This window comes from Puma concolor, chromosome B3 (assembly GCF_028749965.1).
Source record: "Puma concolor isolate L17-30 chromosome B3, mPumCon1.1.hap2, whole genome shotgun sequence".
NCBI lineage: Eukaryota > Metazoa > Chordata > Mammalia > Carnivora > Felidae > Puma > Puma concolor.
Genome location: NC_141672.1, coordinates 94,232,374 through 94,249,673, shown reverse-complemented (window position 1 = coordinate 94,249,673; position 17,300 = coordinate 94,232,374). Strand labels below are relative to the sequence as shown.

Here is a 17,300-nt window from a genome sequence, read left to right as displayed (position 1 = left end):
CTTTTAGAATTTAAAAAATTACTTGCCCATTTTTTATTACTCTTCAACATTGTAAAATGTTTTCTTAAGAGGTTATTGCTTTGAACTGCTTTTACTTAACATGTGGAACTGTTTCAGGATGAAGATGGATTTCGAGAGCTAAACGAGAATGGAAATGCTAAAGACGATACTATTCAACAGAAACTTTCTTCAAAAGTAGTAAGTGGCCCTTTTTAAAAAGATAAGCAAAATACTTGAACATCTTTTGAACTACGGTTATGTTGAAAAGAAGTATTATAGTTTAGTATAAAGACATGGGGGGCAGCATGGTAGACAAGAAACCATGTATTTAGTACTTCATACTTATTTTCAGCATTGCCAGAACAAAGACACTTTCCTATAAAATCCATAGTTCTATTACAGACAAGACAACGCCATTAATTAAATGATCATACAGCGTACTTGTTGGAAAACTTGACTTACTTGGGAGTTATTTTGTTTTCAGGCCAGGATCCAGACAAGCATCACCAATTGCAGTAAGCTGTTTTGTCTCTATTATTTTCCAGTCTGGAATGATCACATCATCTTACTCTGTTCTTTATGACATTGAATTTTCAAAGAGTCCTGTCCAGTTATACTGGAGGACACCCCATATTCTGGATTGTCTTTCCTTAAGGTAGTCTTTTGTGGAATCAGTAACAGTGTTTTTGTCTGGTTATCTTAGTTGGATGATTTACCTGAAAACTCACCAATCAATATAGTGCAGACTCCAATTCCCATTACAACTTCCGTTCCTAAACGTGCAAAAAGCCAGAAGAAGAAAGCTTTAGCAGCAGCCCTTGCCACGGCTCAAGAATATTCAGAAATAAGTATGGAGCAAAAAAAACTACAGGTATTTATTCATTTTTGTGAACAAATATAATTGGTAGACTTGGGGACAGAAAGACAAATATAATCATCATAAATTGCCACACTTTCATACTGTCACAAAAAATAAATGTTTTCATATTACCTTGCAGGAAGCTTTATCAAAGGCAGCTGGAAAAAAGAATAAAACACCTGTGCAGCTAGATTTGGGGGACATGTTAGCAGCTCTGGAAAAACAACAACAAGCGATGAAAGCACGGCAGATTACTAATACCAGACCTCTGTCATATACAGGTGATGTCATTATTTGAGGAATTTGCTGTTTGCTTTTGGTAATATATTTTGAATATTGTTAATTTAAATTATATATATCTAAAAAATCCAGAGTCTTCTCACCAGCTCTTCTGTTACCCTTATCATTGTACTGCATCGTAGTAGCCTCCTGTTACTTACCTTTCCCTCCTGCTATAACTGCACTCTATCTTGAAAGGAGTGATCTTTTAAAAATATGAATAGGATTATATCACTCCACTACTCAGAACCCTCCAGTAGCTCTTCATCTCACTTGGAGTACGGCTGGAGTCCTGACTAAAGCCACATCTTAGCTGATCCTGTGACCTTTTTGCCCCCATCACCATTCTCTCTGGCACACAGTGCTGTAGCCAGTCAGCCCCCTTGCTGTTCCACAGACACACCCAACATGCTCCTAGCTCAGTATCTTTGTGCTTACTATTTCCTTTCCCCGGAATTCATCAGTGTGTGGTTTGTTCTTTCAGGTCCTTCGGGTCTCTGTACAAATGTCAGTTGGTGTAATTGTGAACCAGCTAATGTTTTTCTTCCTCAGAGATTGAAATAAGAATCACACCTAATTTGGCTTTATAACTTTTAAATTGGATAATGGGAAACATAGGAATTTTGATCAAGGTGTGTGTATGTGTGTGAGAGAGAGAGAATATGAATGATTTGGCTTTCTACTGAAACAGTAATGTATATTTTAGCAAACCTTATCAGATTTAAAATTCAGCAGTTCTTATGTGTTCCCTTATTTCTTTTCATAGCCTTAGTTAGAGAGGAAGAGAAGTAAGATAAAGGAAGGGGAAAGGCACCAACAAAAAGCAGATGTTAAGACGCAGAATTGAATATTCTGTTTCTTCTGTTCCTATGTAAAGGGTCTGTCTTTAGACAAGACGATAATTAACAGAATATAACTTTAGTTCTACGTGCAGAATGTTTATACCTACAGCTAGTTACGTGTCCAGTATAAACCTTAGCTTTGAGTAACTGTTAGTAAAAATAGTATTGAATATGTACTGAGCTTTTGAGTTGCATGTTGTTGAGTTGGAGAGAGAGGCAATTACATCTCATTGAAAGAGTAAAGGACTATAGCAGTGGAACTGACAGTTAGCAGTATTCTGGAGGCAGTATGGCCTCATGGCAACAAGCAGGGGCTTTGGAATTGAGTTGCCTAGGTTTGAAATCTGTTCTTCTGTGTATTTCCTTGGCAAGTTACTTCTTGACATTAAGATGGAGGTATTGATAGTACCTACTTCAGGGTTGTTTTGAAGAGTAAATGAGATGGTACATGTAATGTGGTCAAAAGAGTATCTGGGTTATAATCACTCAATAAATGTTAACTAATTACTGTGGAGAAGAGATTGTTAACCTGTGATGGCTTTATTGTTATAACTTTGATTTATTTAGCAAATGTTAATTTATACAACTGTAAATATTTACATGGAAAGCATGTCAAGGACTGTGGAATTACAGATTAAAAAGTTAATAATCTAGTTGGGGAGAAAGACATACATAAATAACTAATAAAGAGCAGTGCCTTAGGAAGCATACCAGCAAAGTTTTATGAACTTTCAGAAGAGAAGAGTGATTTATAATAGTCAACGGAGAGGTATGGGGAGGATGTTATAAATCACTTCATATATCATAACATTTGGATTGGGCTTTGAAGGGAGAGTATAATTCTTGTCAGATGGAAATGAGATTAACCTCTAACCTGTCACCAGTGTTTAAATGAGAAAGTATTGATTGCAAAAAAATGGACTTTCTTGGGAAGTCCAAGAAAAGAGTGAGACTATGGTAGGTATGTCAAAAGATAATGAGGAATTGATAGGGTTTTGTGTGTTTGTTTTTTAACTGATGGAATGTGGAAACAGGTTAAAGAGGACTCCAAACACTCCTTGTTGGAAGATTGTGGTGATTATAATGATATCAAACAGGGATCACGGAAGAAGAATTTTTGTTGGGAAGAACAGACTCCAGCCCTATTGTGTTTGAAATGCTGGTTAGGGATATCCTGATGGTGCCTATTTAAATTGTAGTTATGTGCAGTTTAGGTTAGAAGTCAGTGAGTTTCAAAGAGAGATAGAAGTGTAGCTCTGACATAAGGTTGTTAGGGGAAAGAAAAGTTAGGAAAATATATTCAAGGATAAAGTCTTGTGGTGTGCTTAGATTTAAAGGACAGCAAGAAGAATTAGATTTAGTGATTGCAAGCTTGTATGTGATCTTGACCATAGCATTTGTGAGCACATGGGTAGGACAGAGACCAGAAAGCAGACTCTTCAGGACCTCTGGGGAAAATGGCCACGTAGAAGGATCCTAAGCTTACCTTGTCAATCAGCTACAATTAGATAGTATCCACATCAGTGTAAATAACTGGTAAAGCAGACTATTGAGAAGTTTAGTAAGGGAGGAAAGGGGAGTGATAGTACTTTAGCGTGAGGGGAAGCCAGTCAGGGGAATGGTTTTGTTGGTTTGTCTGTTTTTTGTTTTTCTTTCTTCTATATACAGAAGATTTAGCTTCTTGTTGGGAGATAGGGAAAAGATTTGGGGGTCGAGGAAGACCTTGAAAGATGAAAGGGAAATGCGTAAATGCGTAGAGCAAGATCCTTGGGAAATTAATCCTGAGATGGGGTTTCTTTTTTAAAGATTTTTATTTATTATTTATTTTTGAGAAACAGTATGAGCAAGGGAGTGTCAGACAGAGAGGGAAAATCTCAAGCAGGCTCCACGCTGTCAGTGCAGAGCCTGGTGTGGGGCTCGAACTCATGAAACTGTGAGATCATGACCTGAGCTGAAATCAAGAGTCAGAAGCTTGACCAACTGAGCCACCCAGGCGCCCCCTGAGATGGGATTAAGAGGAGAGGTGGTGATACACAGTGGTGATACACAGTGAACAGGAATTAGGATACCTTCCACCTCCTCTCAGGTGGCATGTACGTTTAATTTATATATATATATATATATATATATATATATATATAATTTTGGCTAACATACAGTGTGTAAAGTGTGCTCTTGGTTTTTGGGTAGATTCCTGTGGTTCATCGCTTACATACAACATCCAGTGCTCATCCCAACAAGTGCCCTTCTCAGTGCCCATCACCCATATTCCCCTCTTCCCCACCCCCATCAACTGTCAGATTGTTCTCTAGATTTAAGAGTCTCTTATGGTTTGCTTCTCTCCCTCTTTGTTTGTAACTATTTTTTCTCCTTTCCTTCCCCCATGGTCTTCTGTTAGGTTTCTCAAGATCTACATATGAGTGAAAATATATGATATCTGTCTTTCTCTGACAGACTTATTTCACTCAACATAACACCATCCAGTTCCATCCGTGTTGCTGCAAATGGCATGATTTCATTCTTTCTCATTGCTAAGTAGTATTCCATTGTATACATAAACCACATCTTCTTTATCCATTCAACAGTTGATGGACATTTAGGCTCTTTCTATAATTTGGCTATTGTTGAAAATGCTATTGTAAACATTTTTGGAAAACCTCCAAATGCATGGAGGTTAAAGAACATACTACTAAAGAATGAAGGGGTGAACCAGGCAGTTAAAGAAGAAATTAAAAAATATATGGAAACAAATGAAAGTGAAAACACAACAATCCATACCCTTTGGGATGCAGCAAAGGCAGTCCTGAGAGGAAAATACATTGCAATCCAGGCCTGTTTCAAGAAACAAGAAAAATCCCAAATACAAAATCTAACAGCACACTGAAAGAAGCAGAACAACAAAGAAACCCCAAGGCCAGCAGAAGGAGAGAAATAATAATGATCAGAGCAGAAATAAACAATATAGAATCCAAAAACAGAAAAACAAAAAAACCCCAGTAGAACAGATCAATGAAACTAAGAGCTGTTGTTTTGAAAAAATAAACAAAATTAATAAACCCCTAGCCAGACTTCTCAAAAAGAAAAGAGAGAGGACCCCAATAGATAAAATCACGAATGAAAATGGATTTATCACAGTCCCTCAGAAATACAAGCAATTATTGGAGAATTATATGAAAAATTATATGCCAACAAACTGGACAACCTGGAAGAAGTGGACAAATTCCTAGACACTCACACTGTACCAAAACTCAAATGGGAAGAAATAGAAAGTTTGAACAGACCCATAAGCAGTGAAGAAATTGAATCAGCTATCAAAAATCTGCCAACAAATAAGAGTCCTGGACCAGATGGCTTCCCTAGGAATTCTACCAGACATTTAAAGCAGAGTTGATACCTGTCCTTCTCAGGCTGTTCCAAAAAATAGAAATGGAAGGAAAACTTCCAGACTCATTCTATGAAGCTAGCATTACTTTGATTCCCTAACCAGAGACCCCACAAAAAAAAGGAGAATTATAGGCCAATATCCCTGATGAACATGGATGCAAAAATTCTCAACAAGATACTAGCAGATCGAATTCAATAGCATATGAAAAGAATTACTATGATCAAGTGGGATTCATTCCTGGACTGCAGGGCTGGTTCAATATTTGCAAATCAGTCAGTGTGATACATCACATTAATAAAAGAAAGGATAAGAACCATATGATTGTGTCAATAGATGCAGAAAAAACATTTTGACAAATACAGCATCCTTTCTTAGTAAAAACCCTCAAGAAAGTCAGGATAGAAGGAACATACCTAAACATCATAAAAGCCCACAGCTAATATCATCCTCAATGGGGAAAAACTGAGAGCTTTCCCCCTGAAATCAGCAACACAACAGGGATGTCCACTCTCACCATTGTTGTTTAATATAGTGTTGGAAGTCCTAGCATCAGCAGTCAGACAACAAAATGAAATAAAAGGCATCAAAATTGGCAAAGAAGAAGTCAAACTTTCACTTTTCGCAGACAACATGATACTCTACATGGAAAACCCGAAAGACTCCACCAAAAGGCTGCTAGAATTGATACATGAATTCAGCAAAGTCGCTGGGTACAAAATCAGTGTACAGAAATCAGTTGCATTTGTATACACCAATAATGAAGCAACAGAGAAATCAAGAAATTGATCCCATTTACAACTGCACCAAGAACCATAAAATACCTAGGAATAAACCTAACCAAAGATGTAAAAGATCTGTATGCTGAAAACTCTAGAAAGCTTATGAAGGGAATTGAAGAAGACACAAAGAAATGGAAAAAATTCCATGCTCATGGATTGGAAGAATAAATATTGTTAAAAAGTCAATACTACCCAAAGCAATCTACACATTCAATGGAATCCCAATCAAAATTGCCCCAGCATTCTTCTCAAAGCTAGAACAAACAATCCTAAAATTTGTATAGAACCACAAAAGACCCCAAATATCCAAAATAATATTGAAAAAGGAAACCAGAGTGGGAAGCATGACAATCCCAGACTCTACTACAAAGTTGTAATCATCAAGACAGTATGTGTGGTATTGGCACAAAAACAGACATATAGACCAATGGAATAGAATAGAGAACCCAGAATTGGACCCACAAATGTATGGCCAGCTAATCTTTGACAAAGCAGGAAAGAGTATCCAATGGAAAAAAAGACAGTCTCTAGACAGTGACATGCAGAAGAATGAAACTAGACCACTTTCTTACACCATACGCAAAAATAAACTCAAAATGGATGAAAGACCTAAATGTGAGACAAGACGCCATCAAAACCCTAGAGGAGAAAGCAGGCAACAACCTCTGACCTCAGCCACAGCAATTTCTTGCTTGACACATCTCCAAAGGCAAGGGAATTAAAAGCAAAAATGAATTATTGGGACCTCCTCAGGGTAAAAAGCTTTTACACCGCAAAGGAAACAATCAACAGAACTAAAAGGCAACTGATGGAATGGGAGAAGATACTTGCAAATGACCTATCAGATAAAGGGTTAGTATCCAAAAATCTATAAAGAACTTACCATACTCAACACCTGAAAAACAAATAATCCAGTGAAGGAATGGGGAGAAGACATGAATAGACACTTTTTCAAAAAAGACATCCAGATGGCCAACAAACACATGAAAAGATGGTCAACATCACTCATCATCAGAGAAATACAGATCAAAACCACAATGAAATACCACCTCACACCGGTCAGAGTGGCTAAAATTAACAACTCAGGAAACAGCAGATGCTGGTGAGGATGTGGAAAAAAGTGAACCCTCTTGCACTGTTGGTGGGAATGCAAACTGGTGCAGCCGCTGTGGAAAACCTTGTGGAGGTTCCTCAAAAAAATTAAAAATAGAACTATCCTACGACCCAGCAATAGCACTACTAGGAATTTATTCAAAGGATACAGGAGCGCTGATTCATTTAATGTTTTTTTTATGTTTATTTTTGAGAGAGAGAGGGAGCGCAGGCAGGGGAGGGGCAGAGAGAGAGAGAGGGAGACACGGACTCTGAAGCAGGTTCCAGGCTCTAAGCTGTCAACACAGAGCCTGACATGGGGCTCGAGATCATGACCTGAGCCAAAGTTGGATGCTAAACCGACTGAACAACCCAGGTGCCTGGCATATCCGTTTATATTGGACAGCAGCTTCTCAGGGGAGTAATAGGAGAGCTTTGCTGCTAGAGCACGAGGATTGAGGATAAGGTCCTCGGACTGCTAAAGGACTGGGTCACCACTACTGGGTGAGGGTATCAATCAGGTGTAAAAGAACTGCTGAATAGTACTGAGAGTGCAGCCAAAGGGGAAGATCACTCTTCACTGGTGGATGGAAATGAGGAGTGATAGACTATTTCATATAAAAGGGTGATGGTTTTTTTATATATTTTTTTAATGTTTATTTTTGAGAGAGAGAGAGAGAACACCCGCATGGGGGAATGGCAGGGAGAGGGAGACAGAGGATCTGAAGTGGGCTCTGCGCTGACAGCAGAAAGCCTGATGCCAGGCTTGAACTCATGAACCATGAGATCGTGTCCTGAGCTTAAGTCACCTTAACAGACTGAGCCACCTAGGTGCCCTATATAAGGGTGATTCTTATGTAAGATTCCGTAGGAATAAGGAGAGGTGCAAAGTTTTGAAATTGCAGAGGTAGAGTGGTTCTGCCTGGAGACCAGTTGCAAAGAATTGCCATGCTTGAGGCTTGCTGTGGAGTAGAACTAATAATTTATTTGTCCCTGCTTTGGATTGCTAAATTAGTTACCTGCATTGGCTTTGTCATCTTTATCTTATGGAGGTTAAACAGATGCATAAAAGCTGTACCTGAGAGATACTGCATGGCCCTGTATTACTCCTACTATTATGATGTCTATTCTCCCACAAGAAGAGGATGTTCTTGTAGATTTATCATTAGAAATGTTCATTGTATGCGGCGCTGGCTGTAATAGTAAAGCTAATGTTCTTGTTTGTTTTTAGTGGTCACTGCAGCTTCTTTTCACACTAAAGACTCTACTAACAGAAAACCCTTAACCAAAAGTCAGCCATGTTTGACATCCTTTAATTCTTTGGACATTACTTCCTCTAAAGCAAAGAAAGGAAAAGAAAAGGAAATTGCTAAACTAAAACGACCCACAGCACTTAAAAAGGTAAACCGAAACCTGGAGATGTTTATTTTACAAGTTAAATTTAAGGATTTAAAATGTTTTGCAAAAGTAGTTGTGGCATTTTAGCCAACAGATTGTTATGAGATATTTATAGGTGTATATCTTTATGATGAATAGTTAATTGAAAGTTGGGGATATCATCAGCATCATGATTATCTTTCTATATTGAACAAAACCCTGGAGGATGAATTCTTTCTGTAAGGTTAAAAAAAAGCAAAAGAAGTTAAACATTTAGCATCCAAAACATTGGACTGTAGGAATCAGAAGCCCTAGATTCTGGTACTAAATTATATAGTTTTAGGCAAAACTTTCTTACCCTTATCTTCTTCATCTATAAGTTGGGATAATATCTGCTCTGTTTAACTCAGTATTTTATTTTTGTGGGTGTAATCTCTGCACCCAGCATGGAGCTTGAACTCAACAACCCCAAGATCCAGAGTCGCATGCTGTACCAACTAAGCCTGCCAGGTGCCCCTAACTCAGTATTGTTAGGAGCAGAATGAGATAATCCAGGTCCAAATAATTGAAAACTGCAAAATGTAAATTTAATGTTAAACTGTATGATCTGGTTTCCACACTTGTTATTTTATCCATTTTTGTGGAAACTCTAGTTTGTCAATCAGGAGTTAAAGCGTGAAGCAGATATGGTTTGATAGCTGTAGCATTATACAACATAATTGCCTTCCTTTATTTTGGATATGGTACCTTTTTCAACTACAGGGCCTAAAATTACTTTTTTTTTTTTTTTTTTTTTTTTTTGCCAGTTTGTTTGTAGCCAACTAAACATGTAGCCAACCAAACTCCTCATGTCCATTTTTAAGTGAACTGTATCTGTGTAATAGTGAACATTTTAATCATTCTATACATTCTTAAAGAGTGATCAGTAATTAAAGATTGGTAATGACTTTTAGGTTATTTTGAAAGAAAGAGAGGAAAAGAAGGGCCGTTTAACTGTGGACCACAACCTTTTGGGATCTGCGGAACCAATAGAAATGCACTTAGATTTTATTGATGATTTGCCACAGGAGATTGTTTCCCAGGAAGGTAAGATTGTCCCTTTCTCCCTTCTCGTGGAATGGTTCAGAGTATTTTAATTAATAAGCCATCACTAGTTATTATCCTAATTGGAGGATATGCTCCATATTTTATGTAGATTTCTTTATTTTTGAGAGTGGTTTGTTTTGAAGATGCCTTTATAGGGAGATATTTAACAGGGGGAAGGGGCAGGTGTTATATAGCAGAACTGTGGCATTTTTGAGGCTTGAGTCCTGAATTTGTTGTATACACTAATAATTATGATCTCACCAATGTATCTTATGTAACTCATAGTTCTTTCATTTTGTCTTCTTTCGTATCTAGAACACTACTAGCTATTTTCGTCACAGGACTATTTTTCATTGAATTGTTTTTGTTGATTTTCTTTCTTGCTTTTATGAATTAATACATATACCACAATGAGTAAAGAATTACAAAGCCTTTTGTAGTACAGAATTCAGTTATCAATAAGATATAGTCCCATACAGTAGCCAGCACATATCATTTTGAATGGGACCTCAGCAAAACTGCACATTCTTTCTGATATTTTTACTGCTGTGGAAGAAAGATTTAAAGAGATCCCTGGCTAGGTCCCCTTTTCTGCTGGTATATGTGTATTCCTTTCTGCAACACATTCAAGTCTGATTTCCACATATTAACTGGTAGTGTTCCATTGTGTAGAAAAATGAGTGCTTCTAAAGATTGTTCAGCCAGGACATATTTGGCTAGCATTCCCCTTTTCTCTCAATTAAATATCCTTGCCTTTGTATTTAGGTTTATCCATTCATTCAAAAATGGATGAATTCAACATTCATTCAAGTGTTTATTGAACACTTACCATGTGTACTTCAGTAACTGGGTTGGGGGTAGAAGGTCAGGAAATATAATAAAGAATGGATTGTCCTGCTCCAAAAAGCTTATCATTGGTAGGGAGATAAGATACATGTGTGACTTTGCTAATTAGTGGACTGGAGTACAAAAAATAACTCATTTCTTGAATTTAGCTGTTTAAGAAAGAAGCAGTAAATGAAGGGGGCAGTGAAATCAAGAGGTGGTATATCTAAAGAATGAGGCTGCCTGAGCACAGAAGCAAAGACCAAATGAGAGAGAAACTGGGGTGGTGTCTGAAGAAATGAGGAGTGGTGTGGAGAGAATGAGTGAGGTAGAATTCATCACTGCCAGCAGCAATGGGAATTTGTAGACAGTTAAAAAATGTATTTCTAAGAAATAGGTGAAAAAATTGAGACGAAGGAGATGGGTAATATGATCTGGAAAGAGGTTCAAAAGTTATTACCTTTGTTCTTCAATTTAAATCCTCTAAGAATACATGTTTTAGATCATTTGGCTTTCTCTCCTCTCTTCTGTAGAGACTTACAGGCTCGGCTGTACTTGGTTTTTAAGAGTATGTTTTAAGAGATAATAGGAAGACTTCATTTTTGTAGTATATGAGAAATGTTTGTGATATAAACAATGTCCAACTCGTTAGCTTCTGGGGAATTTGGAAGTTATACAAAAGACAGCTGCCATTCTAAGCATTGATCAGTAGATAGCTTTTCAGCATTTAAAGTTTCTAAATTCTTTCCCTTCACCCCACATCTCCACAGATACTGGACTGAGCATGCCCAGTGATACTTCGCTCTCTCCAGCAAGTCAGAATTCTCCATACTGTATGACACCTGTGTCACAAGGCTCTCCGGCTAGTTCTGGGATAGGCAGTCCGATGGCATCTTCTACAATAACCAAAATCCACAGCAAAAGATTTAGAGAGTAAGTTTTAGCCTCATTATTGAGGTTGAATAGTTTAAGTATCTTGATTGTAGTTCTGAATACAGTATTGTCATTACTTGATGGGTGGAGCATGCAGCACTTCAAAGATATTTAAGTTCTTCCTTCAAATTATGTTTAGCAGCTAGTTTTATTGTATTTAAAGCATTTGACTTCTATCAGCTATCAGTGTTCATATGAAAGTGATTTCATAGTAAATATTCTTTTTTTTTAATTTTTCATCATTAATATTTTATTTTATTTTATTTTTTTTATTTATATATGAAATTTATTGTCAAATTGGTTTCCATACAACACCCAGTGCTCATCCCAAAAGGTGCCCTCCTCAATACCCATCACCCACCCTCTCCTCCCTCCCACCCCCCATCAACCCTTAGTTTGTTCTCAGTTCTCAACAGTCTCTTATGCTTTGGCTCTCTCCCACTCTAACCTCTTTTTTTTTTTTTTTTTTTCCTTCCCCTCCCCCATGGGTTCCTGTTAAGTTTCTCAGGATCCACATAAGAGTGAAACTATATGGTATCTGTCTTTCTCTGTATGGCTTATTTCACTTAGCATCACACTCTCCAGTTCCATCCACGTTGCTACAAAAGGCCATATTTCATTTTTCCTCATTGCCACGTAGTATTCCATTGTGTATATAAACCACAATTTCTTTATCCATTCATCAGTTGATGGACATTTAGGCTCTTTCCATAATTTGGCTATTGTTGAGAGTGCTGCTATGAACATTGGGGTACAAGTGCCCCTATGCATCAGTACTCCTGTGTCCCTTGGATAAATTCCTAGCAGTGCTATTGCTGGGTCATAGGGTAGGTCTATTTTTAATTTTCTGAGGAACCTCCACACTGCTTTCCAGAGCGGCTGCACCAATTTGCATTCCCACCAACAGTGCAAGAGGGTTCCCGTTTCTCCACATCCTCTCCAGCATCTATAGTCTCCTGATTTGTTCATTTTGGCCACTCTGACTGGCGTGAGGTGATACCTGAGTGTGGTTTTGATTTGTATTTCCCTGATAAGGAGCGACGCTGAACATCTTCTCATGTGCCTGTTGGCCATCCGGATGTCTTCTTTAGAGAAGTGTCTATTCATGTTTTCTGCCCATTTCTTCACTGGGTTATTTGCTTTTCGGGTGTGGAGTTTGGTGAGCTCTTTATAGATTTTGGATACTAGCCCTTTGTCCGATATGTCATTTGCAAATATCTTTTCCCATTCCGTTGGTTGCCTTTTAGTTTTGTTGGTTGTTTCCTTTGCTGTGCAGAAGCTTTTTATCTTCATAAGGTCCCAGTAATTCACTTTTGCTTTTAATTCCCTTGGCTTTGGGGATGTGTCGAGGAAGAGATTGCTACGGCTGAGGTCAGAGAGGTCTTTTCCTGCTTTCTCCTCTAGGGTTTTGATGGTTTCCTTTCTCACATTCAGGTCCTTTATCCATTTTGAGTTTATTTTTGTGAATGGTGTGAGAAAGTGGTCTAGTTTCAACCTTCTGCATGTTGCTGTCCAGTTCTCCCAGCACCATTTGTTAAAGAGACTGTCTTTTTTCCATTGGATGTTCTTTCCTGCTTTGTCAAAGATTAGTTGGCCATACTTTTGTGGGTCTAGTTCTGGGGTTTCTATTCTATTCCATTCGTCTGTGTGTCTGTTTTTGTGCCAGTAAATATTCTTTTTATATCAAATAGTGTTTATAAATAAACCTGGAAATTTGACTTCTTATATCTTACATATACAGTGCCTTAATAGGAAGTTTTTCCTCCTCAAATGCTTTTGCTTTTTTGTTTATATTATTGGCCTTTCAGAAAAAAACCCTGTGTAATGAATAAATTACAAGTTTCTAAGACCCCGTTCCATGAAGTAAACATATTACATGAAGCTGTTTGTTTTTAAGCAAATATTTCTGTTTTAAAATGCCCATCAGTGAGTAATCTTGAACTAGAAGTTACTCCTATGAAGGATTTTAGGATTTTAACATTTGTATAGATGGATTTATTTTACATTTAAAAATGACATATGAAAGAATCCCAGGGTGAATGAAAAATCAGTATGAATCCAAACCATATTGGTTTGTTCTATTCCTTTGTTTTTTTTAATTGAAGTGTAGTTGATACACAATATGATAATTAGTTTTAGGTGTACTATATAGTGATTTGACATCATATACATTATGAAATGATCACCATGAGAAGTCTTAGTTACCATCTGTCACCCAAGTTATTACAATAATATTGGCTATATTCTGTATGATGTGTTTTATATCCTCGTGATGTACTCACTTTATAACTGGAAGTTCGTGTTTCACCTATTTCAGCTGTATCTCCACTCCCTTCCCATCTGGCAACCACAATTTTATTCTCTATTTATGAATCTATTTCTGTTTTGGTCACTTGTTTTGTGTTTTAGATTCTATATATAAGTAAAATCATATGATATTTGTTTTTCTCTGATTTATTTCACTTAGCATAATATTCCCTGGGTCCATCCACATTGTTGCAGATGGCAAGATTTCATTATTTTTTATGGCTAAATAATATGCCACACACAGTGTACAATATTCCGCACATAGCCACACCCCCATTTTCTTTATTCATTCATTTATCAGTGGACGCTTAGGTTCCTTCCATGTCTTGGTTTATTGTGAGTAATACTGCAGTGAACATAGGGGTGAATATATCTTTTTGAATTCATGTTTTTGTTTTCTTCAGGTAAATACCAGGAAATGGAATTGCTACATTGTATGGTAGTTCTGTTCCCCCCAGTAGTACATGAGAGTTCCCTTTCCTTCACATCCTCACCAATGCTTCTTGCCTTTATTTATTTATTTATTTATTTAAATTGTTTTTAATTTACATCTAAGTTAGTTAGCATATAGTGAACAATGATTTCAGAAGTAGATTCCTTAGTGTCCCTTACCCGTTAGCCCATTCCCCCCTCCCACATCCCCTCCAGTAACCCTCTGTTTGTTCTCCATATTTAAGAGTCTCTTATGTTGTGTCCCCCCCCCGCCCCCATTTTTATATTATTTTTGCTTCCTTTCCCTTATGTTCATCTGTTTTTTCATCTTAAATTCCTCATATGAGTAAAGTCATATGATATTTGTCTTTCTCTGACTAATTTCGCTTAGCATAATACTCTCCAGTTCCACATAGTTGCAAATGGCAAGATTTCATTCTTTTTGATCGCTGAGTAATGCTCCATTGTATATATATACCACATCTTCTTTATCCTTTCATCTGTCGATGGACATTTGGGCTCTTTCCATACTTTGGCTATTGTTGACAGTGCTGCTATAAACACTGGGATGCATGTGCCCCTTCGAAACAGCACACCTGTATCCCTTGGGTAAATACCTAGTACTGCAATTGCTGGGTCATAGGGTAGTTCTATTTTTAGGTTTTTGAGGAACCTCCAAACTGTTTTCCAGAGTGACTGCACCAGTTTGCTTTCCCACCAGCAGTGCAAAAGAGATCCCCTTTCTCTGCATCCTTGCCAACATCTGTCGTTGCCTGAGGTGTTAATGTTAGCCATCCTGAGAGGTGTGAGGTGGTATCTCATCGTGGTGTTGATTTATATTTCCCTGATGATGAGTGATGTTGAGCATTTTTTCATGTGTCTGTTAGCCATCTGGATGTCTTCTTTGGAGAAGTGTCTATTCATGTCTTTTGCTCATTTCTTCACTGGATTATTTGTTTTTTGGGTGGCAAGTTTGATAAGTTCTTTATAGATTTTGGATACTAGCCCTTTATCTGATATGTGGTTTGCAAATATCTTCTCCCATTCCGTCAGTTGCCTTTTAGTTTTGCTGATTGTTTCCTTCACTGTGCAGAAGCTTTTAATTTTGATGAGGTCCCAATAGTTCATTTTTGCTTTTGTTTCCCTTGCCTCCAGAGATGTATTGAGTAACAAGTTGCTATGGCTGAGGTCAAAGAGGTTTTTGCCTGCTTTCTCCTTGAGGATTTTGATGGCTTCCTTACATTGAGGTCTTTCATCCATTTTGAGTTTATTTTTGTGTATGGTGTAAGAAAGTGGTCCAGGTTCATTCTTCTGCATGTCGCTGTCCAGTTTTCCCAGCGCCATTTGCTGAAGAGACTGTCTTTATTCCACTGAATAGTCTTTCCTGCTTTGTCAAAGATTAGTTGGCCATACGTGTGTGGATCCATTTCTGGGTTTTCTATTCTGTTCCATTGGTCTGTCTGTTCTTGTGCCAGTACCATACTGTCTTGATGATTACAGCTTTGTAATACAGCTTGAAGTCTGGGATTGTGATGCCTCCAGCCTTGGTTTTCTTTCAAGATTGCTTTGGCTATTTAGCTAAATAATAGACTTTTATTTTCTCATGGTTCTGGAGGCTGCAAGTCCAAGATCAAGGTGCTGTCAGTGTTGGTTTCTGGTGAGACCTATCTTCCTGGCTTGCAGATGGCTGCCTTCTTAGCTGTCCTCACACAGCCTTTCTCTTGTGTATGTGTAGAGAAAGAAAACGTCCTGGTGTCTCCTCCTCCTCCTAAGGATGCCAGTCTTGTTCGAATAGAGTCCTACCCTTACGTCCTCCTTAAATTTTTCTTACCTCCTTAAAGGCTCCATCTCCAAATACAGTCACGTTGGGAGTTAGGGCTTCAACTTGGGAATTTTGAGGGAACACAATTCAGTTCATAACAGGAGCCAAAGGCGGGGTGGGTGGGGTGTCCCCAAAACATAGGAAAGGAGAAAATCCAGATCTGCTAATGAGAACTATTCCCTCAGGCCTAGAGGCTACTTTTACCTGGTATAGAATGTAGAGCAAAAGGCTTTTTGGTTCAGGGCAGACCCTGCACAGGTTCTGACAAGGGATCGACATGTGGCCTCATGGCCACCTTAGCTAGTTTGAGAACCCTACAAACCAAACTCCTGGCTTGGCCCCATATGAGCTGTGCGACCTTCGGCAAGTGACTGAAGCGCTCATATCTGTATGCTCATACAGTTTCCTTACCTGTAAAACAAGGCTAATAATAACTACCCAGTTCACCTCAGAAGGTAGAAAAGTGAGGTAGAGTCAGGAGCAGCAGTAGAGAAGAGCAATTCCCAGCCTCCCTCTGCCACACACACCAAATGGCATATAAACATGGTAATCTACTATGAAATAAAATGAAATGGTGGATGGACAAGTGCTGAGTAAGCTAGAAGGTGCCCTAGAAACGATGCAAAGGATAATGTCAACAACAGGGATGATGACAGCAGCAGAAGCTCTATTCTGTCTGGCATTTTGTCAGTTCAACACCCACTTGGCCACCTGGGTGTGAGAAGTACATGGGCCACCAGCGCCCCACGAGGGGACTGCCCTGTGATTGCCAGGCTGAAAAGGAACTGTCATCCCTTTTCCTTCAATCACGTGCCCAATTAATTACTTCCTCCTCTGCTCCTGGTCTGTCCATCCCTTCCCTCCAACCTCCCTGCAAAACTTAAATGTTGGGGAGGCAAGAACAGGCAGCAATGAAGCCCCAAATCCTCCCAAACTAGGCTGGGGCCAGTCCGTATGCCCCCTTTTTTTTCCAGGTTCATTCTTCTGCATGTCGCTGTCCAGTTTTCCCAGCGCCATTTGCTGAAGAGACTGTCTTTATTCTGTTGAATAGTCTTTCCTACTTTGTCAAAGATGAGTTGGCCCTATGTTTGTGGGTCCATTTCTGGGTTCTCTATTCTGTTCCATTGATCTGAGTGTCTGTTCTTGTGCCAGTACCATACTGTCTTGATGATTACAGCTTTGTAATACAGCTTGAAGTCTGGGATTGTGATGTCTCCAGCTTTGGTTTTCTTTTTCAAGATTGCTTTGGCTATTTGGGGTCTTGTCTGGTTCCATACAGATT

At 38.4% G+C, this 17,300-nt stretch overlaps 1 protein-coding gene across 2 annotated transcripts in view; it reads left to right on the top strand.

Moving 5' to 3' along the window:
* The window catches only part of SECISBP2L (SECIS binding protein 2 like), a 68,798-nt gene that overhangs the window by 27,181 nt on the left and 24,317 nt on the right, over window positions 1-17,300 (top strand). For both annotated transcript variants that reach the window (XM_025918626.2, XM_025918625.2), the window contains 6 exons: window positions 118-198; window positions 704-871; window positions 999-1,140; window positions 8,468-8,637; window positions 9,567-9,699; window positions 11,295-11,457. In XM_025918626.2, coding sequence (XP_025774411.1) covers window positions 118-198; window positions 704-871; window positions 999-1,140; window positions 8,468-8,637; window positions 9,567-9,699; window positions 11,295-11,457 — 857 coding nt within the window. The remainder of the gene's footprint in view (window positions 1-117; window positions 199-703; window positions 872-998; window positions 1,141-8,467; window positions 8,638-9,566; window positions 9,700-11,294; window positions 11,458-17,300) is intronic.